General features: G+C 47.5%; 9 protein-coding genes across 11 annotated transcripts; 7 read left to right on the forward strand and 2 right to left on the reverse strand.

Moving 5' to 3' along the window:
• Window positions 1-490: 490 nt before the first annotated feature.
• TERG_03205 (uncharacterized protein) lies at window positions 491-2,533 on the forward strand (the record flags this gene model as incomplete). The annotated part of the gene is made up of 1 exon (XM_003236108.2): window positions 491-2,533. One exon carries the CDS (start codon window positions 491-493, stop codon window positions 2,531-2,533), a length of 2,043 nt encoding a protein of 680 aa, XP_003236156.2.
• A 2,127-nt stretch (window positions 2,534-4,660) lies between these two features.
• TERG_03206 (hsp7-like protein) lies at window positions 4,661-6,929 on the reverse strand (the record flags this gene model as incomplete). Of its 2 annotated transcripts, XM_003236109.1 has the most annotated exons (4): window positions 4,661-6,462; window positions 6,537-6,602; window positions 6,685-6,814; window positions 6,903-6,929. In XM_003236109.1, 4 exons carry the CDS (start codon window positions 6,927-6,929, stop codon window positions 4,661-4,663), a joined length of 2,025 nt encoding a protein of 674 aa, XP_003236157.1. The 2 variants fall into 2 exon arrangements, with proteins under 2 accessions (XP_003236157.1, XP_047605875.1); XM_047749536.1 differs by lacking the exons at window positions 6,685-6,814; window positions 6,903-6,929 and having other exon boundaries at window positions 6,537-6,576.
• A 713-nt stretch (window positions 6,930-7,642) lies between these two features.
• Window positions 7,643-11,182, forward strand: TERG_03207 (uncharacterized protein; the record flags this gene model as incomplete). The annotated part of the gene is made up of 6 exons (XM_003236110.2): window positions 7,643-7,665; window positions 7,747-7,815; window positions 7,935-8,260; window positions 8,323-8,428; window positions 8,499-10,190; window positions 10,251-11,182. The coding sequence occupies 6 exons, from the start codon at window positions 7,643-7,645 to the stop codon at window positions 10,333-10,335; spliced, it is 2,301 nt and encodes a 766-aa protein (XP_003236158.1). The 3' UTR covers window positions 10,336-11,182.
• Window positions 11,183-11,341: 159 nt separating this feature from the next.
• TERG_03208 (uncharacterized protein) lies at window positions 11,342-12,397 on the forward strand. The gene has a single exon (XM_003236111.2). The coding sequence runs from the start codon at window positions 11,585-11,587 to the stop codon at window positions 12,386-12,388; it is 804 nt and encodes a 267-aa protein (XP_003236159.2). The 5' UTR covers window positions 11,342-11,584; the 3' UTR covers window positions 12,389-12,397.
• Window positions 12,398-13,993: 1,596 nt separating this feature from the next.
• TERG_11961 (uncharacterized protein) lies at window positions 13,994-15,424 on the forward strand (the record flags this gene model as incomplete). The annotated part of the gene is made up of 1 exon (XM_047750994.1): window positions 13,994-15,424. One exon carries the CDS (start codon window positions 13,994-13,996, stop codon window positions 15,422-15,424), a length of 1,431 nt encoding a protein of 476 aa, XP_047605876.1.
• A 1-nt stretch (window position 15,425) lies between these two features.
• Window positions 15,426-17,104, forward strand: TERG_11962 (uncharacterized protein; the record flags this gene model as incomplete). The annotated part of the gene is made up of 5 exons (XM_047750995.1): window positions 15,426-15,725; window positions 15,784-16,063; window positions 16,115-16,302; window positions 16,364-16,543; window positions 16,604-17,104. 5 exons carry the CDS (start codon window positions 15,426-15,428, stop codon window positions 17,102-17,104), a joined length of 1,449 nt encoding a protein of 482 aa, XP_047605877.1.
• A 1,636-nt stretch (window positions 17,105-18,740) lies between these two features.
• On the forward strand, window positions 18,741-21,328 carry TERG_03210 (uncharacterized protein; the record flags this gene model as incomplete). Its single annotated transcript, XM_047748044.1, has 6 exons — window positions 18,741-19,941; window positions 19,989-20,120; window positions 20,177-20,722; window positions 20,773-20,939; window positions 21,004-21,124; window positions 21,180-21,328. 6 exons carry the CDS (start codon window positions 18,741-18,743, stop codon window positions 21,326-21,328), a joined length of 2,316 nt encoding a protein of 771 aa, XP_047604018.1.
• Window positions 21,329-21,998: 670 nt separating this feature from the next.
• Window positions 21,999-22,265, forward strand: TERG_11963 (uncharacterized protein; the record flags this gene model as incomplete). Its single annotated transcript, XM_047750996.1, has 1 exon — window positions 21,999-22,265. The coding sequence occupies one exon, from the start codon at window positions 21,999-22,001 to the stop codon at window positions 22,263-22,265; it is 267 nt and encodes an 88-aa protein (XP_047605878.1).
• A 267-nt stretch (window positions 22,266-22,532) lies between these two features.
• TERG_03211 (uncharacterized protein) lies at window positions 22,533-23,472 on the reverse strand (the record flags this gene model as incomplete). 2 transcript variants are annotated; one of them, XM_003236114.1, is made up of 3 exons in its annotated part: window positions 22,533-23,181; window positions 23,248-23,334; window positions 23,396-23,472. In XM_003236114.1, 3 exons carry the CDS (start codon window positions 23,470-23,472, stop codon window positions 22,533-22,535), a joined length of 813 nt encoding a protein of 270 aa, XP_003236162.1. The 2 variants fall into 2 exon arrangements, with proteins under 2 accessions (XP_003236162.1, XP_047604019.1); XM_047748045.1 differs by having other exon boundaries at window positions 23,248-23,456.
• Window positions 23,473-23,484: the final 12 nt, after the last annotated feature.

Raw genomic sequence — 23,484 nt, forward strand, 5'->3', positions numbered from 1 at the left:
CAGTGACAGTGATGGCTTGCCAGTTAGGGGGAAAGCTGCTAAGCGGAAACGTGAAGAAGATAACAAGAAAAAGGAGGAAATAAACAATGGGATTAACAAGTATTTTACGGCCACTCTCACCAAGCAGACCTCGAAACCAAAGGTATGTGTCTCTACTTTTATTTCTCTGTAAAATATGACATTGATCGGGTCTAACGAATTTCTGGTTATTTAGCCTGTTGCTACGGCCGATGACGAAGCGTTTCTTGCGGATATTCTAGGTGACGTCGAGACAAATATAGCCCCTCTGAAGGTTCCTGTCAAGAAATCCGTAAAGTCCGAGACGAGGAGAAAAGTACGGATTGTTTCCCCTCCAGCTCAACCAAAACCAAGAGTGAAAAAGACCGAGATCGACCAGGAGAATGACAGCCCACACCCAAAAGATAATTCAGCAGCAGATGCGGAATTTGAAGATGATGTTTTTCTTGATGGTGGAGACGACGATGCCATTATGAGTGAGCAGCCATTGCCTTCATCCCCAGTTGCTAGTGCAGTGGAGAGGAAGACAGCCGGTGCGTCGAGATCGAAACAAGTCATAATCAAAAAGGAAGAAGATGACGATGACGGGGACGACGATATGCTAGATGTAGCAGAAGCTGTTGCGGATCATAGTGCGAATACACCAAGTGTCAACATGGTTGGAAAGCGGCCACCTCCAAAGGTCAAAAAAGAAGTATATGATGATCCTATGGCTTCTTCTCCGGCTCGAGCCACAACTGAAATGATCAATCCTTCTTCCTGGAACGATGTAACGAACAAATTGAATGTTCTCAACAGCTCAGTCACGGATATGCAACGGTTCGGAAAACTCACTTGTCAGGAAGCCGTAGAGGAGGACGGTAGCTTGAAATTTTTCTGGTTGGACTACACTGAAATTAACGGTAGTCTCTGCTTATTCGGAAAGGTCAAGAATAAGACCAACAACAGCTACGTGAGTGCTTTTGTGAAAGTCGACAATATTCTTAGGAAACTATATTTCCTACCCCGAGAATACAAATATGTCCGTGGCCAATCTACCAGCGAGGAGGTTGACATGGAAGATGTCTATGGGGAGGTGGATAATATCATGAGCAGATCGAAAGTTGAGATGCATAAAATCAAACCTTGCACTCGGAAATACGCCTTTGAGTTACCGGACATTCCTAAAGAAGCCGAATACCTAAAGCTGATGTATCCCTACACGAAACCTGCCTTGCCGATGGAATTGAAAGGCGAGACCTTTTCTCATGTTTTCGGAACGAATACTGCCCTTTTTGAGCAATTCGTCTTGTGGAAGAATATCATGGGTCCCTGCTGGCTAAAAATTGAAGATGCAGACTTCACAGCGGTCAATGGAGCTTCATGGTGCAAGCTTGAGTGCGAGGTCACAAATCCTGCCGAAATTTCATTAGTCCCGGATTCTGAAGAAATTGAAACGCCCCCATTGACACTCATGAGCTTGTCGTTCAGAACACAGCTGAATGTCAAGGAGAATAAGCAAGAGATTATCGTTGCTTCGGCTCGTGTATATGAGAATCTTTCCCTCAGTGATACCACACCACCAGAAAACCTGCCTTGCAAAACCTTCACTGTTATGAGGCCTTCAAACCTCTCTTACCCCCTTGGCTTTGAAGCCGAAGCTAAAAAGCAGCGTGGGACTGTCATGCTTGAAAAAACCGAACAATTTCTTCTCAGCAAGTTCTTAGCTTTGTTCGAAAAAATTGACCCAGACGTCATCATGGGCCATCAGCTTCAAGAGGTGGATTTTAACGTCCTTCTCAGCCGATTGAAGGAGAAGAAAACCCCTGGATGGCACCGAATTGGCAGATTAAAGCGTGGCGAATGGCCCAAAAATTTCTCAAAAGGCTCCGGATTTTTCAGTGACAGACAACTTCTAGCAGGAAGACTTCTTTGCGATGTTGCTAATGATATGGGCAAGTCTTTGATGATGAAATGTCAGTCGTGGACCTTAACTGAAATGTGCCAACTTTACTTGGGCGAGGGTGATCAGCGCCGAGAAGTTGACACTGAAGCTGCTCTCAAAACATGGGCAACTAGTAAAGAAGGGCTGATGAACTTCCTCAGTCACTGCGAAGCGGATACATACTTCATTGCTGCGCTTGTTCTCAAGCTACAGATGCTTCCTTTAACCAAAGTTCTTACCAATCTGGCTGGAAACTCCTGGTCTAGAACGCTTAGCGGAACTAGAGCTGAACGAAATGAGTACATTTTGCTTCATGAGTTTTACCGTGGTAAATATATTTGCCCGGACAAATATGGACACAAAAACCAGATTAAGGTCGAGGAAAATGAAGGAGAAGAAGAGGGAGTAGATAAGAAGAAGAAGGAGAAATACAAGGGTGGCTTGGTCTTTGAACCTGAAAAGGGTCTTTACGACAAACACGTTCTCGTCATGGATTTCAACAGTTTGTACCCCAGTATCATCCAGGAGTTTAATATTTGCTTTACGACGGTAGATCGGCATGCATCGGTAAGTATTTTGGCTTTGTCATAGTGAGCACGTATACTAATCAGTACATAGTCTGAAAATGACCGAGAGGAGAGCGTGCCAGAGGTCCCAGATAGTGATCAGCCCTTAGGCATCTTACCACGTCTCATTGCAACTCTTGTCAGCCGTCGAAGAGAAGTGAAAAAGCTGATGAAAGACAAAAGTGCTACTCCCGAAGAACTTGCTCTTTGGGATACCAAACAGCTAGCCTTGAAGCTAACAGCGAACTCCATGTACGGATGTTTGGGTTACACACAATCACGATTCTATGCCCGGCCTCTTGCAATGCTTACGACATTCAAAGGACGAGAAATTTTACGGAACACGAAGGAACTTGCAGAGACCAACCAGCTTCGAGTTATCTACGGTGATACCGATTCAGTCATGATCAATACTAACACAGACAATGTTCAGGAGGCACTCAAAGTTGGAAATGAATTCAAACGTTTGGTCAACCAAAGATATAGACTTCTTGAAATTGATATTGACAATGTGTTCAAGAGGCTTCTTCTGCACGCAAAGAAGAAATATGCCGCCATTAACTTGTCAGAGGTAGATGGGAAGTACGTTGAACGTCTCGAAGTTAAGGGTTTGGATATGAAACGTCGAGAATTTTGTGCTTTGTCAAAGGAGGTTTCCACTAAGTTACTGCATGAGATCTTGTCCGGGGATGATGTTGAAGTCGTCCTTAACAAGATCCATGATTACTTGCGGGAACTAGCGCAGAAGATGCATGAATATGCGATTCCGGTCCAGAAATATGTTATTTATACGGTACGTCGAGCCTCCAAAGCTTATTCTACACTGATGCTTTGGTAGACTTTCTCTAACCTTATCTTATAGAAACTATCCAAAAAGCCAGATGAATATCCAAACAAGGAGACCATGCCTCCCGCACAGGTAGCTCTGCGTGAGCTCGCGAGGGGCAAATCCGTACGCCCAAATGATGTTATCTCTTATATAGTAACGTTGGGTGACTCCGAGACGTCCTCGCTGCAACCAGCCAAACGCTCATACACCCTGCAAGACGTCATCAAGCCAGATTCTGGGTTGAAGCCAGACGTCGAATTCTATCTGCTAAAACAGATATTCCCTCCAATTGAGCGACTATGTGCCCCCATACCCGGTACAGACGCTGCGCGACTCGCTGAATGTCTCGGTCTGGATGTTAGAAAATACCAAATCTCAAGCAACGCCACACACGGCCAGCAAGAAACAGAGTTATGCGCTCTTGAATCACAAATCCCTGACTCAATTCGATTTGAGAAAGCTGCCAGGCTAACCCTCCAATGCCGCTTCTGCCGCAAAAAATCTACATTCGAGGGCCTCGTTGCCTCACGAGATATGTGTTCTCCCAACGGTCTATTATGCCCTGAACCTTCATGCGGCAAAGCTTTTACAGTCATATCGATTGTTGCACAGCTAGAAAGTCAAATCCGAGCCCAAACCGCACAGTACTACGAAGGCTGGCTCGTTTGTGACGACTCTGCCTGCGGCAACCGAACTCGTCAAATGAGCGTTTACGGACAACGATGTTTAGGGCCTCGTGGACGTGCTGAAGGCTGTCTTGGTCGAATGCACTATGAATATAGTGAAAAGCAGCTATATAACCAGTTGCTTTACTTTGCTGGATTGTGGGATGTCGAGAAAGCTAAGGGAATGGCGGAGAAGGAGGCCTCTGTAGAAAAGAGAGAGGCAATCTTAGCACTTATTGCGTGGAATAGGGCACGGTTTGACACCGTCAAATCTGTTGTGGATGGGTACCTGAAGAAGTGTGGACGGCAGTGGGTGGAAATGGATGTCTTGTTTGGCTTTGCTATGGCATGATCGATTGGATAGTGGGCTGTATTTAGGTGTTAATTATCTCCCCATATACATAATTATTTAATGAGCAGCAATGAAATTTCAAAGTGGTTATATATTCATATGTAAATTCTTGTGAGAGGGGGTATTTTATTAGTCTTAAGCATTCATTTCTAATATTACACACGTTATTTATAAAAGTACAAATGTTAGTTTACATAAAAGAGGCACAAATCCGATGACCTCATGACCCTCCGTATGACTAACAAAGCGTCCCAACTCCAAAGAATTCAATTGATGGTATCAAGGGGATTTTTTCTGATTCACTTTTTAGTTGCTTCCATCCTTGGGCTTCTCCTCGCCCTGTGGTGGTTGCTGCTGTTGCTGTTGGCTCTCCTCATGGCGGGCCTTGTGCATCTTGTCGAAGAGGGTAAGAGAGGAGGTCTGGAGGTCATCGACCTTGGCCTTGAGCTCCTCAGCGGTGATGGTGGTTTCACCAGACTGGCACTTGGCAACGACTTCACGGAGAGCGGTGATCTTCTCAGTGATCTGGGTGGCCTCGGCCTTGTCAAGCTTGTCTTCGAACTCCTTGAGGGCCTTCTCGGTATCGTTCAGGACACTGTCGGCACGGTTAGCACCTTCAATGAGGGCCTTGCGCTCAATATCCTGAGCACGGTAGGTCTCAGCATCGTTAACCATGTTCTGAATCTCAGAGTCAGAGAGACCAGAGCCAGAAGCGATGGTGATGGACTGGTCCTTGTTGGTGGACTTGTCCTTGGCGTGGACGTGGACAATGGAGTCGGCATCAATGTCGAAAGTGACTTCGATCTGTGGGACACCGCGGTGGGCTGGTGGGATACCGACGAGCTGGAAGTTTCCGAGGAGCTTGTTGTCACGGACGAGCTCACGCTCACCCTGGTAGACCTTGATCTCGACGGCAGTCTGGAAATCAGCGGCAGTGGAGAAGGTCTGAGACTTCTTGGTTGGGATGGTGGTGTTGCGGTTAATGAGGCGGGTGAAGACACCGCCGAGGGTCTCGATACCGAGTGAAAGGGGAGTGACATCGAGAAGCAGGACATCGGTGACTTCACCAGCAAGGACAGCACCCTGGATGGCAGCACCGATGGCAACGGCCTCGTCGGGATTAACGGACTTAGCAGGCTCGCGTCCGAAGATGCTCTTGACGGACTCGGTGACCTTGGGCATACGGGTCATACCACCAACCAGGATGACTTCCTGGATATCCTTGGCAGTAAGGTTAGCATCCTTGAGGGCCTTTCGGACTGGCTCAACAGTGCGCTGTATCAAGGGGTCAACGAGAGACTCGAGCTGAGATCGAGTGAGCTTAGAGTTGATGTGCTTGGCGCCAGAAGCGTCAGCAGTGATGAAGGGGAGATTGATTTCAGTCTGAGAAGCGGAAGAAAGTTCCATCTTAGCCTTCTCAGCGGCCTCACGGATACGCTGGATGGCCATGCGGTCACCGGAGAGGTCGATGCCAGAGTCCTTCTTGAACTGCTGGACAATGTTGCGGACAAGGGTGATGTCGAAATCTTCACCTCCGAGATGGGTGTCTCCGTTGGTGGACTTGACCTCGAACACACCCTTCTGAATCTCGAGAATGGAGATATCGAAAGTACCACCACCAAGATCGTAGACAGCAATGACACGGTCCTGCTCCTTCTCGAGACCGTAGGCAAGAGCAGCAGCGGTGGGCTCGTTGACGACACGGAGAACGTTAAGACCAGCAATTTGACCAGCATCCTTGGTAGCCTGACGTTGAGAGTCGTTGAAGTAAGCAGGAACAGTGACGACACCGTTCTTAATTGGTTTGTTGAGGTATCCCTCAGCGGTCTCCTTCATCTTCTGGAGGATGAAACCACCGATCTGAGAGGGAGAGTACTTTTGGCCCTGAGCCTCAACCCAGGCGTCACCATTGGTGTGCTGAACGATCTTGTAAGGAACCTCTGACAGATCTCTCTGGCACTCTGGGTCGGTGAATTTACGACCAATCAATCGCTTGGTAGCGAAGAGAGTGTTCTCTGGGTTGACAACGGCCTGACGCTTAGCAGCAACACCGACCAACCTCTCGCCATCCTTGGTGAAAGCAACGACGGATGGAGTGGTTCTTGTTCCTATATAGATTGTTAGTTCATATTTCTTTATTTTTTGTATAGTGATCAGATGAAACACCGCCTGTTTGGCTTACCTTCAGAGTTTTCCATAATCTTTGGGGTCTTTCCCTCCATAACGGCGACGGCAGAGTTGGTGGTACCTGTGAGTAGCCAATTGTTAGCCCATGGCCATTGACAATCCTATAATCAATTCCATCACATATAGTAGGAATCAAGACGTACCAAGATCAATACCGATGACCTGGCCCTTGACCTTCTCCTCACCACCCTCTGTCGAGTTCCATCGTCTGAACGAGGTGGATGGGACTCTGAAAGCAGGGGAGCGAATGAATTGTGTAGGCACGCGAGGAGCCTAGACGGTTAAATGTCAGTCAAAAAAAAATGCATTCAATAGGCTTCTTTCGAGCTCCTGCGAGCTTCCCTTGCAGCTTGCTACTTACCGCGCGGCAGATTCTTGAGGCGAGCATTATGTGTGAAGAGGAGCAAAAACAAACACAAACAAGAAGTGAAGGGGCGTGATAGATGAAGCGAAGGAAACGCGAGAGAGAGGAAAGGATTGATGGCGGTGGTGACGGGGTTGAGGTTGGAAGTTGATGTTGGAGATGAAGAAGTTTTTTCGAAGCTGCGAGAAAAATTTTCAGATAAAAAAAGCCAGCAGGACGATAAGCGGGCTAGGCCGTATCGGGAAAGGCGGTCGCGTAGAAACCGGCAGAAAAGCAACGACTTCTTGGCGCTGATTCATTTCTTAGTCATCAGATTAGTCGCCAACACGTGATTATAACGTGATCTTTCCAAATTGGAAAAAAAAAAGCTCGGGCCAAGCTTGCCTCTCCCCTTAAGGAAAGTTCCCCAGCTTTTTTCTTTTTCTATTTTTCTTTTTTGCTTCCGTCATCGAGCTTTTTGCCCTCTCGCACATCACCTCACATCGCCTTCGCAGCAACCACCTGCGGCGACAAGCAACACCCACGCCAACCCGACAAAGACAGACAGCCGACAAAAAAGAGAGACGGCCGGTCTGAGACACGGACAGCCGCTCGCAGACGATTGTTTTGCCCAGCTGCTGCATCTAGCCGGCCCACGAGTCTGGTTTGCGCGGGCTGCGAGCTCGAGCCTGGCACGCGAGAGACTTGCCTAGACCGGCGAGACAACCAACCTATGTGCCTCCATCCGTCCGTCTATTATGGCTCTTGATACCGAGTTACTGTGCGTCTCCCGCAGCTGTGTCTCCCCGCGGACCGTTTGGCCACTTGCAGGCCCTTGCTAACGGCGGTTATTTGTGTGCAGGCATCGACCCACTGAAGCCCTTCTCTTACCCGGCGGCCGACGCTTCTTCCCCTTTAAAATCCCCAATACGTCAGTGATCATATCTCTTTTTACGTGCTGGTCTTTTGGCAGCTGTTGCAATCAGTGTGTAGAAGCGATGTTTTTGAGAAACCGGTTTTGTTGACTTTTCTGCCTTCTCCTGGGTTTAGACACCACCAGCTTCGCCATTATATCAGCACAGCCGATCCAGATAGGATATATGTAGCCGTTGGGAGAATAATATACGCCATCCACATCTCGTCACGCAAGAGAGAGATCCTCACCATTGTCCCCTTCGATCCAAAATGCCTTACCGCCGGAAATGGATGGATTGGCGTAGGCGGCACGGAGAGTGGAGATTGTGCCTTTATTAAACTGGATGCGTCCTCTCCTCTGTCAGAGTCTGCTGTGCCTGGCTCGCCTGCCGATGTTGACTCTCCTCTTCCGCTTGACTTTGATTCCTCCTTATCGAGGAGGGCACTCCCCTATCCACCTAGTGAGCATTGTCCGTATATATTGTATTCCCCCCCTGACACGGAATCCTAACTGGTTGTATAGATTTCAGCGTTCGTGAGCTTGGGGGAAGTATCGTCAATTCTGTGACCCTTCATCGTCTTCCAGCTAATGGAGATGAATTCGTCGATGAAGACATCGCAGTTCTCAGGTAAGCCTGGCATCAGTCTGTATCTCCTTTTTACTCCTATCAGGATACCAAAGCCGACTTCTCAATATAGCAATAATGATACCACCGTGAGCATCTTCTCACTACCGCGAATGGAAGTTATCGAGACAATCCGTCATCCCGTATGCATGAACTTTGCCATCATTTCCCCCAACTCAAAGCTGCTTGCCGCAGTAGGCGATGAGAACCGGGTGTATTTCTACCGAGCCATTCCTTCCTCTGATAAACAGAATGCTGTTTCAACCGACGGTGGTAAACTGCTCCGAGAATGGTCCTGGCCACTCCTTCGAAGCGTGGAGCTAGATTCCGATCCTCATTATGACGACCGATGTTGCTTCACCATTGCATTTTCTCCTTCGAGCCACCTTTGTGCTGTTGCGTCTCAGGCTGGTGTTATCACGGTATTTAGCGTCAAAGACATATTCAATGATGATCCAGATGGAAGATCTGGACGTGAGGATATCTTTTGCGTCTTTAGATCCTCTAGATCATGCTTTGACGGCGGTGCTATTCGCTGCATGTCGTTTTCTCCTCAGCCCTGGGACCTCTTAGTTTGGGTTGAAGATCACGGACGCTTTGGTATAGCGGATGTCCGCCAGGGATTTTCCAGGCGCCAAATTATAACTCTCGATGTAGACGAGCCGAGTCTTGAACGTGTCAAAACAGACAATCTCGACAAACCGGAAACAGACCTGGATTTGGATGGTGATATTCACAGACCAGAGAATGGTGCAACCCATTCCAGATTAAATGAGGCCGAGGAAGCATTACAGCGAGCCATCGACTCTAACCGCCACCGACGTCGGGGAGCGGCAATCGAGGCAGAGTCACAAGTAATGCGAGATAGTTTGGCCCGTGACCTAACTGCACGCGAGAGACAGATTATCGATTTCTTGAATACAGCTCGCTGGGCGTCTTCTATTGAAGAAGGACCTCAGAGGCTACCGCATCTAATTAGTCCTTTGCCCAATCCCTCTTATTCTTACCAGCAGCGGTCCTCAAGTCAGTATTTAGGCGCATCGCCGCCCCCACCGCCCCCTCCTCCACCTCCTGATCATTATATAACCCGCAATGAGCCATCTCGCAACTCCGAAAGGCCCCGAACAGGAGCCCCTCGGAGACGCAACTCCGTCATATTATCTCAGGACAGCTCATCCCGTCCAACCGTGCATACATCTTCTGCACTAATCCCTCACCCAGGCATGTCATTGAGGTGGCCTTACTCACCCAATCAAGTCCCAGCACCTAACGATGAAACAGACAATTTGAGTATGGAGGAAGACTTCCCGCGCATACCATCACCTAACGAAGATGGCGTACAGACCGGCCCGTCTAGCTCTACCCATCGTGGATCTAGAGCACAGCAGCCGGAGGATACATCGTCGAGTAGTAGCCGGCCCAATACAGGACAACGCCAGCGTCTTGCACGCTCACGGTCAATCCCCCGCCGTGCTGATAGGCCCACTCGTGTCCCTGGTGAGCGTCTCGACCCACGTAATACAATGGACTCCGAACTAAGATCTACGTTAGCTGCTGAGCGCCTACGAGCCCAACGACAGGCCGCTGTGGAAGAAAACCAGCGGCTCAGTGAATGGGAACAACAATACCGCCGTGTGCTGGAGCTCGATAACGTTCGAGCAAGCCCTAGGATCCGAAATCTTTCTGGGGAAATTTACGGCGGTCGAGAATCGGGATGGGGTGTGGGAACTGCTGGTGTCGGATGGAGTGATGATGGGCGGACTTTGTGAGTTTCCCTTTGTCTTTGCCTTCCTTTATCGAATCGAAATGCTAATTTTTGGTGAAGATATATTGGCACGGTGCAGGGAATATTCGAATACCATATCAATATTCCGGATCGCAAGACCTTCCCAGCCTTTACCTGCAGGTAACATGCATAAGCACCACAGCTGAAAAAATTCGCTCAACCCTATTCACTCAGCTATAATTATACTCTATAAAGGGGCTCCGTGACCCAAATCCGCTTGCAAAATACCCAACTTGTCAGTTTGGATAGGCGTTGTTATTTGGTTTAATCTACGGCCTTTTTTCTTTGTCTTCTTCCCAAGCCTCCTTCCTTTTGCTGATTCCATATTTATTACTTTCTTTTTCCCCGCTCAGCAAGCGTTCGATATCATCTTTCTCTCCCTATCTTTCTTTTTGTATGGTGCTTTTTTTGGTGCATTGAGTTGGCTAGGATAGGTTCGGCCTGGGGTTTTTCATATATTTTTTCATACTAACAACAAACACAAAGGTAGGATTGAGGCTGAATATTATTTATTCAACGGCGATTCTACCCAATTACCAATCATTTTGTGTCTTGATCCATGCTTGCTCGGTCTTTGCTAATTAAAAGTTCCATTAATCTAATAAAATCTGATTTATTCATTTAACTGTTGGTCCGATACAATCAGGAAGTAAGTTCAAAAAACAGAAGCTTGTTGGTTTTTCGCTTGAAGAATGTAACATTTAGTGAGTTACTTAGCTCTGACAAGGGTAGGCGAGGCTCTGCAGGGTCAACTAACTATCAAGAGGCAAATATACCCCCTATCGAACGACAAGTGCTCGCCAACTAGCCAGGTTCTCAAAATTTTAGCTGCATCAATCCCAGACTGGTCATTTTTCAACCCTAAGATGAGCCAAGCATACTACAAGTTTCTAGCAGATCAACAGCTCGCTTCGCAGTTGAGGGCTTCCCGCTCGTTTCTATTTATGGCTGCGCTAACAAACGATATCGGGACGGGGCGAAGGCACAGACGAGCAATATGGTCTGGTGACAGGGCTTCAGTCGCTTAAGCCGCAGTCTCGGCAAATCCGCAGCCAGTAAAGAATGGAGGACACGAAGAGCTCAGCCTCGCTCTTTATGGGACGCAATGCGGCTCTTCAGGGGCCTGGGGATAAAAGCTTGACCTTCCCTTGGTCAAGGATGGCGTTGACGAGACCATAGGCGCCAACGCTGCTTCACTTCTCCATACCGTTGTCCAATTAATTACTTACTGTATGCACGAACCTTGGTCTACAAATCTTGTGTTTTAAAATCATTGCTCACAGATAGCCTTTATAGTGACTGGCCGCTTAATACATCCCCTGCTTTGGCTTCTCTGCAGCTAGTCAATTACCCCGAGTTGGCTCTGTGTCAAAATGACCGCAAACCAGGTCGTACAGGGGTTCAGTGTCACCAACAGGTGGCTGCTCTACGCCAGCATGATGCTGACTCCAGCCCAGTTTGTTTCTGGAATTGGCAACAATTGTCCCAGCAACATTGGCTTCTTAGCCTATAACTGGTATACACAAATCCAATGGTACCAAGCTGTACGAGCAAAACAACTTCACGCCCTTGCTCTATTACCGGTCTACTTCAACTTCATCTACGCCATTACATATTTCGGCGGCATCTCATCGGGCAATCTCATCACCACGATTATTCTCACGCTAGGCTCAGCGGGTGTCATGATCCTAAATACGGTTTCCGCCTGGGTGAGCTGGAAGACAAACCTCCCAGAAGGCATCGGAGAATACCAGTTTTTCTTCTTCGGATGGAGAACTCTCACTAAAGGCTGGCACACGTTCTTCCTGCTCTGGCAGATCGCCGATTCCATGTTGGCATTCTCTTTCCTTATTGGGGTTTTCCAGCTAGGTATTGCTGCATATCATTACCGCCATTATGGAGAGGATGGGAAGAAGATGCCGTGGTATCTCAACAAGTACATCCAGATACCGCTAGGATCCGCACTCATGATGTTGTTTTTCGGCTGGATGCTTATTCTTTGGACGGAACTTATTGTTTCTCGGAACCACATCCAGTCCGAGACGGATATGGTTGCGATCTACCTCTTTATTGCTCAGACCGTCGCCCTGGTCCTTCCCAGCGCATCTACCGTATTTGGGTGCATTACAGGGCGGAAAAAGGAGCGCTCTCAGGAACCACCTCCACAGCAAGGTTAGTGAAAGTTCCGCACAATGTATCAAACATGGCTTTTTTATTAAGTGGTTTTGTGAATTAGGTCCCAAGAAGCCGTTGCTCGAGCGAGTCGTAAGTTGGATGGTTCGCCATGAAGAGGAGAAAAATTCACGGGTATAGAATCATGATAATGAGTTATCGAGATATATAACTAGATATATAACAATTTTAATTCAACTCGCCTTCCACGTCTTTTCAGCCTGGAAATTTGAGGAATAGTTGATACACCTTGGAAGGTACCAATTTCAATAATATCGAAGAGAAAGTTAGGGGAGGAAAATATCAACCACACGTCCAGTGTCTTCTGTTGTAAAAATTACCAGCTAGATGAATAATAAATGCTGCCAATTAAATTATATCAATCAGGGCTCTCTGGTTGATGTCGTTCCCGAAATTGAGGCTGAAAACCAGTCACGTGAACGAAACAAGGCGAATTCCTATCAATGCGTCTTCCAGGGCTTGCAAACCCATAACAAGAACGGTGTGAATTTAAAGAAACAAGTGCTACTGCTCGATATTGTACTGAGGGCTGGTATTTTTGGCTCGCCTGGGAATTATAGGGACGATAGACTTCAATGCGCCGCCATGTCGGACGGTCTAGAGGCTGCTATGCAGCAACTGAAGATAAAGATGGATGCTATAGATTCAGATGGAGACCTTGATGCATGGGCTAAAGATGATGCAGTAGAAAAGCCGCGTAGCCGCAGGATCCAATCGGCAGAGGAGCTGAAAGCTGAGCTGGAGAGAGAGTTTCTGATACCGTCTCCGCGCTTCAACACTCACTGGCTGAACAAACTTCAGAGGTGAGTTGCAATATATCCCCGAAGGATTGATACCATGCTTACACCTGTCATACCAGACGATGGGACTATCCAACAGATTACTCGAAGCTCTTTGAGCTTGCGCCGACCCAGAGTCGGACCATCATCAGGTTCAACCGTGAAGGCCTCGAAGGTAAAGTCACCGGCTATCATGAAGTCACTGTTCCAGCTGGAAGTGCTACGGCAAAGAACTCTACTTCTTTACGAAGAAAACCGGCGAGTCGTGCAGATTTTGTCAGAGGAGCTGCAGGATTTTACCCATTCGCACCAGGTGGCCTTGAAGCAGTCGATGACATTTCAGCCATTGATGCAGAAGTTGAGCTGGATGAAGGTCAGACTCTGGAAAGTGCACCAAAGAAATCATCAGGCCTTGACAGAGTTATCAATTTCGGTTCTCAAGGCGGTTTATTAGAGATACCCCCTGGATTCACTCGTGGGCTCAAGTTTGAAACCGAAGGGAACAAAGTTGGCCAAGAGGGAGCAGAAGAAGTCCGCGAAGCACTTGAAGGTGAAGATGAAACTGAACTGAAGCATCTACCGAGTCAGGAGTCTGGAGATACTACTAGAAAACCAGGCGTTGAAGAAGGTAGCGAAGACTCAACCAGTGAGGACGAAGAAGATATCGATGCACTTCTACCTGTGGAATACCCTGCTTTGGAACCTAGAGGGCAACTCATTCAGTCTTCTTTGAAAAAGTCTCGCAAAGAGTGGGCTCATGTTGTGGATGTTAATAAGGAGATTACCAATTTCTACGAGCTTGTTCCTGATATGGCTCGGGAATATCCATTCGAACTGGACACATTTCAAAAGGAAGCAGTGTATCATTTGGAGAATGGAGATTCCGTATTTGTCGCTGCCCACACTTCCGCCGGAAAGACAGTGGTTGCAGAATATGCAATCGCTCTGGCAAATAAGCATATGACTAAAGCGATTTACACATCTCCTATAAAAGCCTTGAGTAACCAGAAATTCCGCGATTTCCGAAGTACATTTGATGATGTTGGAATCTTAACTGGAGACATACAGATTAACCCAGAAGCAAGCTGCCTGATTATGACAACGGAGATTCTTCGGAGTATGCTTTATCGAGGCGCCGATTTGATACGTGACGTAGAGTTTGTCATATTTGACGAAGTCCATTATGTTAACGACCTGGAAAGAGGAGTGGTATGGGAAGAGGTCATCATCATGCTGCCGGAACACGTTAGCCTCATCCTTCTATCTGCCACTGTACCGAACACCTACGAGTTTGCCTCGTGGGTGGGACGGACGAAGAAGAAAGATATTTATGTTATTTCAACACCGAAACGACCAGTACCACTTGAACATTATCTGTGGGCTGGAAAGGAAATATTCAAAATAGTTGATTCGGAGAAACGATTCATCGAAAAAGGCTGGAAAGATGCCGATGATATACTATCAGGACGTGATAAAGTCAAGGCTCAGAAAGCAGCAGAGGCTCAGGCAGCTCGGGGAGGGCACCAGCCGGAGAGAGGACGTGGCCAGGGTCAGCGTGGAAGTGGTCAACGCGGTACAGGGCAGCGAGGTGGCCCTCAGCAGAGAGGCAGAGGACAACCATCAGCTCGAGGAATTGGCAATATTGCAAGGACTGGACGCGGTGGTGGTAGGACATCTGCTGCGCAGGACCGTAATATATGGGTACACCTGGTGCAATATCTCCGAAAACGTGAAATGCTTCCGGCCTGCATTTTCGTCTTTTCTAAGAAACGATGCGGAGAGAATGCAGATTCTCTTTCTAACCAGGACTTCTGCACCGCAGCAGATAAGAGTGCAATCCACATGGTCGTGGAAAAATCGTTGACTCGTCTCCGGATTGAAGATCGAGATCTCCCCCAGATCCGCAAAGTCCGAGAACTGCTTAGTCGTGGTGTCGGTGTCCATCATGGTGGCCTTCTTCCCATCGTCAAGGAGATTGTCGAAATATTGTTCGCAAAGGGTCTTGTGAAAATCCTATTTGCAACAGAGACGTTTGCAATGGGTCTAAATTTGCCTACTCGCACAGTGGTCTTTTCTGGATATCGGAAACACGACGGAAGAGGCTTCCGAGATCTTCTAGCTGGCGAATACACCCAAATGGCTGGTAGGGCTGGTCGCCGTGGTCTCGACACAGTCGGATCAGTTATTATTGTCACATCCGGCCGTGACGAAGCTCCGACTATCAATCAGACTCACGTATAACATGATGCTGAATCTTCTACGTGTCGAAGCATTGAAGATAGAGGAGATGATTAAGCGAAGTTTTAGTGAGAATGCTACCCAGGCACTTCTCCCTGAACATGAGAAACAAGTGCAGCTATCTGAAGCCAGTTTGGAAAAGATCAAGCGAGAGCCTTGTGCGGTCTGCGATGTTGATCTTGCGGCCTGCCACCAGGCGAGCGTTGAATATGAACGTCTAACAGTTCAGTTGCATACATTGCTCCTGGCTTCTCCTGTTGGCAAACGTATGTACGCCGCAAAGCAACTTGTTGTATTTAAAAAGGTAAGTAATAAATGTTATACGTCCGAATACGTAACTAAACTAACTCTTCAACTTATAGAATGGAGTCAGGACGGCTGGAGTACTGATGAAGGAGGGCGTCACAGGTGGACCTATACCATCCTTGAATGTTTTCGAGATCGGTCCAGTTGAGCCTCGAAGGTTTCCCAGTGATATACTTCCGTACATGCCCGTTTTCAGGGAGAACTTCCACCCGTTGCCAACGTCGCCTGGGAACATGGTTCTAAAGAGCTGTAAAGTACCAATCGCCAATCTTGAGTGTGTGACAGGTACAACGGTGCGGGTTGGAGGCCCAACCTGGTGTCTCAATATCCATAAAGGTCCGTTGCTTGATGTATGAGATCCATAAGACTGAGCTAACTTTCACTCAGAGGCTTTGAAAGTGGCAGATAAGGAGTTCTCAAAACTCTGTGCATCGTGGACAGACAAAGCCTGGGATGAGCTTGATTGGGAACGAGTCAAGGATATGTCGGTCAGGGAAGTGCTGGAGCAAAGGGCTCAACAGGTTAAGATTGCGAAGTCCTGTGCATGCCTTCAATGTCCACAGTTCCTCAAACATGTAAGACCTAATCCTAATGGATGGTGATATAAGCTGATATGGGCTGACACTTGCTGGATAGTTTGAGATGCAACATGATGAATGGCAGGTGAAGGAAAATATCTCGCAGCTGAAACTGCTAATGTCAGATCAAAATCTCCAGCTCCTGCCTGATTATGAACAACGAATCCAAGTGTTAAAAGATCTGGGCTTCGTCGACGAAGCCAGCCGGGTTCAACTGAAAGGAAAGGTCGCCTGCGAAGTAAGTCGTTACCGATTGTGCCTTATTGAACAACAGCTGATTGTGTGACACTGGTACCAGATCCACTCAGCGGATGAACTGGTACTCACCGAGCTGATACTCGAGAACGTGTTGGCGGAGTACGAGCCAGAGGAAATCGTAGCCCTCCTGTCCGCCTTTGTCTTCCAGGAGAAGACAGAGAATGAACCAAACCTGACTCCCCGTCTGGAGGCCGGCAAGGAGGCTATAATAGCAATATCCGACCGGGTGAACGACCTGCAGATCAAGCATCAGGTCGTGCTCTCTTCCGACGATGCCAACGACTTTGCGAGCAAACCACGGTTCAACCTGATGGAAGTTGTGTACGAGTGGGCACGAGGGATGACGTTTAACCGCATCACGGACCTCACGGACGTGATGGAGGGCACTATCGTGCGGGTAATTAGTCGATTGGATGAAACTTGCCGCGAGGTCAAGAACGCTGCCAAGCTGGTTGGAGATCCATCCCTGTACAACAAGATGCAGCTGGCGCAGGAGATGATCAAGCGAGATGTGATCTTTGCAGCTTCACTCTACCTCTAGCCGTCTATTTCAATCCCAGCTTCAGCGTCCGCTGCGCTCTCGTCCAATATCAAAACGCCCCCCTTTGCCCCTTTTCCTCGCGCGGTCCAAATATATTTTTTAAGCATAAAAGTCAAAATAAAAAATACAAGGCACGGCGTACGGGCCCGTAAATACACCGCGCACACAGCATAGATCGCCCAACGTTACTGTACGTAATTACAGCGTAAGGCACCGCCAAAAATAATTCGTCCCCGCCAAATCGTTCTCGTTGCTTTCAATTCCAACGTCAGAAGCGAGGAGAGACGCTGAGATATATACAAGAGCCAGGCTACCGCACCCGCACCGCTATCAGCCCTTATATCCCCCCGGCTGCTTTGCTCGGACGCCGTTTGCTCGAGGCCAGTGGGACTGCGTAGCCCCTCGTCGAGTCTACCTGATCGTGCGTATACGGCACTAAGGGTTACTTTTTTTTTTTTAAAAAAAAAATAGACGTTGGACCAGGTTGCGCGCAATGGATGTCGCTACTCTCAGGGACCGTATAAAGTCGACCCTAGACAGCAATGGGGATACCAGGAGACAGGCTGAGTTGGACTTGAAATATGTGTGTGCTGGGTGCTGGGGCATGATGTTTGCTGAATTGATAGCTAACCTGTAACCCACGTATTTTTTAGGCAGAGAACCAGCCGGGCTTCCCGAACGCCCTTATTGATATTCTCGAAGCCGAGCAGGATCCGGCAGTTCGACTCTCGAGTAAGGATACATCACCAGATCCGAGCAATTCCTTTCTTGGTCGGATGAGGATCGAGGCTAACGCCGTTTTGCGCAGCGGTTGTATATCTGAAGAATAGGATCACTCGAGGATGGGCGCCGGAGGAAGAACACTCGATATATAAGTCGATACCTGAGGATGAGAGACCATCATTGCGCAACCGACTTATTCCCGTTCTCGCTTCGTCACCTCCTAATATCCGGGTTCAGTTGATCCCCATCCTCTCCAAAATTCTACAATTTGATTTCCCCGAAAAATGGCCGGATTATATCGATATAACGCTTCAGCTATTGAATGGAAACGATGCCAACTCTGTTTTTGCTGGTCTGCAGTGTCTCCTGGCAATATGTAGGGTTTATCGATTCAAGGGCGGTGAGATGCGAGGCGATTTCGATAAGATTGTTGAAATCTCGTTTCCTCAGCTTTTGAATATTGGGACTCGTCTCATTGATGAGGAGAGTGTTGAGGCCGGAGAGATGCTAAGGACTGTCATCAAGGCCTTCAAAAATGCTATATATGTATGTGGTTTATTTTATTTTTAATTTTTTTTATTCGTTGCTCCCGTCTCGGGTCAGGGCCGTTCTTAGCTAACAACAGTGCAGTTCGAACTTCCCATCGCCCTAACTAGTCAGCAGGCAACGGTTGGTTGGTGTACCTTGTTCTTAAGAGTAATAGGAAAGGTGCCCCCAGCAAATTCTATGCCAGACGATACAGATGAACGAGAACAGTCCCACTGGTGGAAGTGCAAAAAGTGGTCATATGCCAATCTGAACCGCCTGTACATTCGGTATGTTAAGAAGATCATGAGCATGGCCTTTTAATATAATTGGGCCACCCCTTTTCGATTATTTTGCGCCAACTCGTGACTCGTATGTCCTGCTAACCATGATACCTAGTTATGGTAACCCTTCTGCAATTTCAAAATCAAGTGGCACGGAGTACATTGAATTTGCTAAGACCTTCATCACCACTTTTGCTCCCGAGATCTTGAATGGATATCTTCAGGAAATAGACAAATGGGTCTCCAAGGGCCAATGGCTGAGCAGACCCTCTTTGTCCTATACCCTTATCTACCTCCAGGAATGTATCAAGCCAAAGGTCACCTGGGAGATCCTCAAACCCCATATGGATAACCTCCTAGCTCACTTCATCTTCCCTATCTTATGTTTATCAGACGAGGATATCGAAATGTTTGAGACTGATCCATCAGAGTATTTGCATCGAAAGCTGAACGTCTACGAGGAGGCCACTGTTCCAGGAGTCGCTGCTACAAATTTCCTAGTATCCTTGACAAAGACAAGGAAGAAGCAAACGTTTTCCATCCTTACCTTCGTAAATGGAATTGTCAGCAAGTATGAAGCTGCGCCCGATGGACAGAAACTCCCAAGAGAAAAGGAGGGCGCTCTTCGGATGATCGGAACCCTTTCGTCTGTTATACTGGGGAAAAAGAGCCCCATTGCAGATCAAGTGGAGTACTTCTTTGTCCGCCACGTCTTTCCCGAATTCCGTAGTCCACATGGATATCTGCGAGCGCGAGCCTGTGATGTCTTGGAGAAGTTTGAGCAGCTGGACTTCAAGGATCCTAACAATCTCATGACAATTTACCGCAACATCCTCGACTGTCTTGCTGATCCTGATCTGCCTGTAAGAGTGGAGGCCGCCCTTTCTCTTCAACCATTGATCCGTCATAGCATCATCCGCTCTTCGATGCGAACAAATATTCCTCAAATTATGCAACAACTCCTGAAACTCGCAAATGAAGTCGATGTCGATGCTCTTACGAATGTTATGGAAGATTTTGTCGAGGTCTTCTCTGCTGAACTTACGCCTTTCGCTGTCGCCTTGTGCGAGCAGCTCAGAGACACCTATATGCGTATTGTCCAGGGTCTCCTTGAAAGAAAGTCAAGTAAGCCTGAAGACGATATGTATGGGGATCTACTGGATGACAAGAGTATTACGGCTATCGGTGTGTTGCAGACCATTGGTACTTTGATACTCACCCTTGAAAGCACTCCGGATGTTCTTTTGCACCTCGAAAGTGTCCTCATGCCTGTGATTACAATCACATTGGAGAACAAGCTCTTTGGTTAGTATTTCCTATAAGGAAACTGAAACAATAACTAATTTTAGTAGACCTTTATAACGAGATCTTTGAGATCATCGACTCCTGCACGTTTACTGCGAAGTCCATCTCTCCCAGCATGTGGCAGGCATTTGTGCTTATACACAAGACTTTTAAGGCTGGTGCGGAGCTTTACCTCGAAGGTTTGTATATCCGCTACCCTCAAATATTCCATTAATTGCTCACATTCCTGCGTTAGATATGCTACCTGCCCTGGATAACTTCGTGACCTATGGTGCTGCCACCTTGGCTCAAAACCCAGAATATCTCGCGGCTGTCGTCAGCATGGTAGAAGATATCTTCCGAGACAAAAAGAGTGGTGGCGTAGATAGAATTTGCGGCTGTAAGCTTGCAGAGGCTATTATGCTAAATCTCCGCGGTCACGCAGACCAATATATTCCCGTCTTCATCAGCCTGGCTATGCAGGTATTGAGCAATGAAGAAACCCAGACAAAGTCATACCTGATCCATCTTATGGAGATGGTCATCAACGCCATCTACTATAATCCTGGCCTCTCACTCCAGGTTCTAGAAGGCGGCCAGTGGACGAACAAGTTTTTCAGCACCTGGTTCTCCAACATTGATAACTTCAAGCGTGTTCACGACAAGAAGTTGTCAATTGTAGCCATTTCTGCGCTTTTGACTCTCAGAGCCGAGGACGTTCCGGCTAGCATCCAGCCAGGATGGCCACGTCTTCTCCAGGGCGTTACTCGTCTCTTCCAGACTCTGCCAAATGCAATTAAATGTGAGTGTTATGTGTATATTACATACAGCGCGTGACTAACCTATGTATAGTGCGAGATGAAGCAGCCAAAGACGCAGATATTCCCTATGAAGATGAGGATGGAGACAACGATTGGAGTGGTCGGGATGTGGAATGGTCTGAACAGGATGCATCTGAGGGTCCGGAAGTTGACGTGACTGATGAAAGCTCTGCTTACATTGAATTCCTGCACCAAGAGGTATGCTCTCTTAAGACAGCTTATATATTTCAACCTGTGCTTGAATACTAACAATCAGATGCAGGCCCTGAAAATCGGTCAAGTTCCTGACGATGAGGAAGAGGATGATCTATATGAGGCTAGCTTGCTGGAGTCGCCGTTTGACAAGATTGAACCATACGGCCTATTCAAGGATGTGTTAATGAGTATGTACCCCCGGGTCTCTTTGCTCCTGTGCACGCTAACCACATACTTCCTCAGTCCTTCAACAAGAACAACCACACTTGTACGAGAACTTGACCAAAATTTTGAACCCCGAGGAACAGCAAATAATCCAAGGTGTGATCAACGAAGCTACCAAAATAGCAATGACAGCCGAGAAAGCTGAAAAGGCAAACGGTGGTTCTTAAGATTGGAAAACTAAAGTAGGTATCTATCTAATATTAATGATTTTTGCGAAGAGAATTCTCTCTCTACAGCCAACCAACATAAAAAAAAATTGAAATATAACCAATCAAACACAAGAAAAAATGATAAGAATGCTTTACTCTATTCGACCCTTTTGCCCATTCGTTCCTATTTTAGATTTGGGGGGTTTACCTTTGTTCGTTGTCTGTTTGCTACTCCTTCTTTTTATATCCCAGGACGAAATGTCTAGTAGCTTTTTCTCCTTGTTAGTGCACTCAAATATGATGACATATTTATCTGCTTCTTTTATGTAGATCTTTGCAAGCATATTATACAAGGAGGAAGATGTACGTATCCTGGCGCTGCTGGGTTCGTATCCATGGAAAAGGTACATAGGAATTAGGTACCAGTTACGTGGCGAGACCGCTTTGCTCTTCGAACTGATATAACTACTGACGTCATACGGGTAAAAATCAGGATATAGATATGATGAATGGTTATATATTGGAGGCTGTTTCTTGATAGTGTCGAAGTTTTAACATCTCGATCAAAAGAAAGACAGAGAAATCATCTACTCATATATCTGATATCAGCCTGATATATTATATCGACATAAAGACTTGCCACGATCAAACACCGAACTCAAACAAACCAGAAGCAAAAAGACAAAACATGTCCGCTCCAAAGTCAGGCCGTCAGTCTCCTCCTCCATCAAGACAGGGCGGAAGCCAGCAAGGCGATATCCCAACGTGGTCTGGCAAAGCAGAACAACCAAGCCATGGAACGGCTTCGATCGATAACCCATCTGATCCACACGGTAAAGATCCAGGTGTGACAGGATTGGAGAGCAACCCGGTGCATCCTCTTGCAAAGACGTCTCAGTTGAAGCACAGAAGACTGAGTGAAGATTTTCACGGGCTGGGATCGTCGGGCTTCTGATTCCCGATTCTACGGATTATGGTATTGGAGGCGCGGCGGGGGGAAATCAATACGGTGAAGGATGGTGTATGGAGGAACTGCAGTCATGTATAGCAATTGATTGATTCATAATAATCGCTCACTGGAACGATACTGGTGTTTTCATTAGATATCATAAATATCATGACTAGGCACAGAAGTGAACTTAATAAGGATATAAAACAAGCATAGCCGAGAAGAAAGTGACAAATAGGGGGAGGGGAACAAGAAGATAAGATGAGCCGTTGACTACTTGGTCTCGGCGGCAGTTCCTGGTACGGTTTTAGGAGCAGAAGGGTCTCCGACCGGGACACCCGTGGGAGCAGTTGGGGCACCCTCAGTAGTCTGTGCTGTCTGTCCCATGGCTGATTCAGGGGACGGAGAAGAAGCATGCTTCAGGTCTGCGAGACGACGGGCCTCGTTATGGATGTCTCTGACCTGCTTGTCGCTCTGAAGGTAGAACGCCCTGATCTTGCGGCCGGTGGGAGTATCTAGAGCCTTCTCGAAGTAGGAGCTGAGTCCACGCCAGCCGCTGGTAGCCTTGTCAGAGATGCCGTAGCTCTCATCTATGCCCCTGGCCTTATCGGTAGCATGGTACTTTGAGTCAAAGTTCTTCAGGACAGTGTTGAACCGAGCAGAGATGCCGTGAGTCTTGTCCAAGCTGATAGCCTTCTCGATGGCCTGGTCGCTGATGACGTAGCCGTGGGCGAGATACTCTGCAACGATTCGAGAGCGTGGCTTGTCTTCTTGCTCAAGATGGTTGTTGGCTTCGTCTCTGGCTCCGTGGGCAGTGGTGGCCTTTGCACCGGCTAGCTCGTCGATGCTTGGTGCAGCGGTGACTTTAACGGCAGAGGGGCCGAGTTGTGTCTGGTCCAGCAAGAGGGCAGTCTTAGCGGCGCTATCCGGTACTCTTGTTAGTATTTTATCATATTTTAATTGGGGGAATTTTGGGTAATTGTCTTACGTCTCCTTCTCGAATGTGACGGTTGCAGACTGGGAGGCTTCAGCGTCTCCGCTGCTTGGAGTGAGCGACAACGAGGTGATTTTTCCACTAAGCAAGAATCCCGTCAGCATTGACCCGTAAGAAACAACGTCTTCTGACCCCGACTTACCAGAAGCTAAAGAAATCTCTGACTTCCTTCTCAGAGGTCTTGGACGAGATGTTCGCCACATGCACGGTAGAAGACATATTGAGTCGAGA

Source organism: Trichophyton rubrum (assembly GCF_000151425.1).
Source record: "Trichophyton rubrum CBS 118892 genomic scaffold supercont2.3, whole genome shotgun sequence".
Taxonomy (NCBI): domain Eukaryota; kingdom Fungi; phylum Ascomycota; class Eurotiomycetes; order Onygenales; family Arthrodermataceae; genus Trichophyton; species Trichophyton rubrum.

What these genes read in the sequence shown, in the direction of transcription:
- TERG_03208 (XM_003236111.2), top strand. Translation starts at nt 11,585, where the DNA reads ATGACCGCAAACCAGGTCGTACAGGGGTTCAGTGTCACCAACAGGTGG.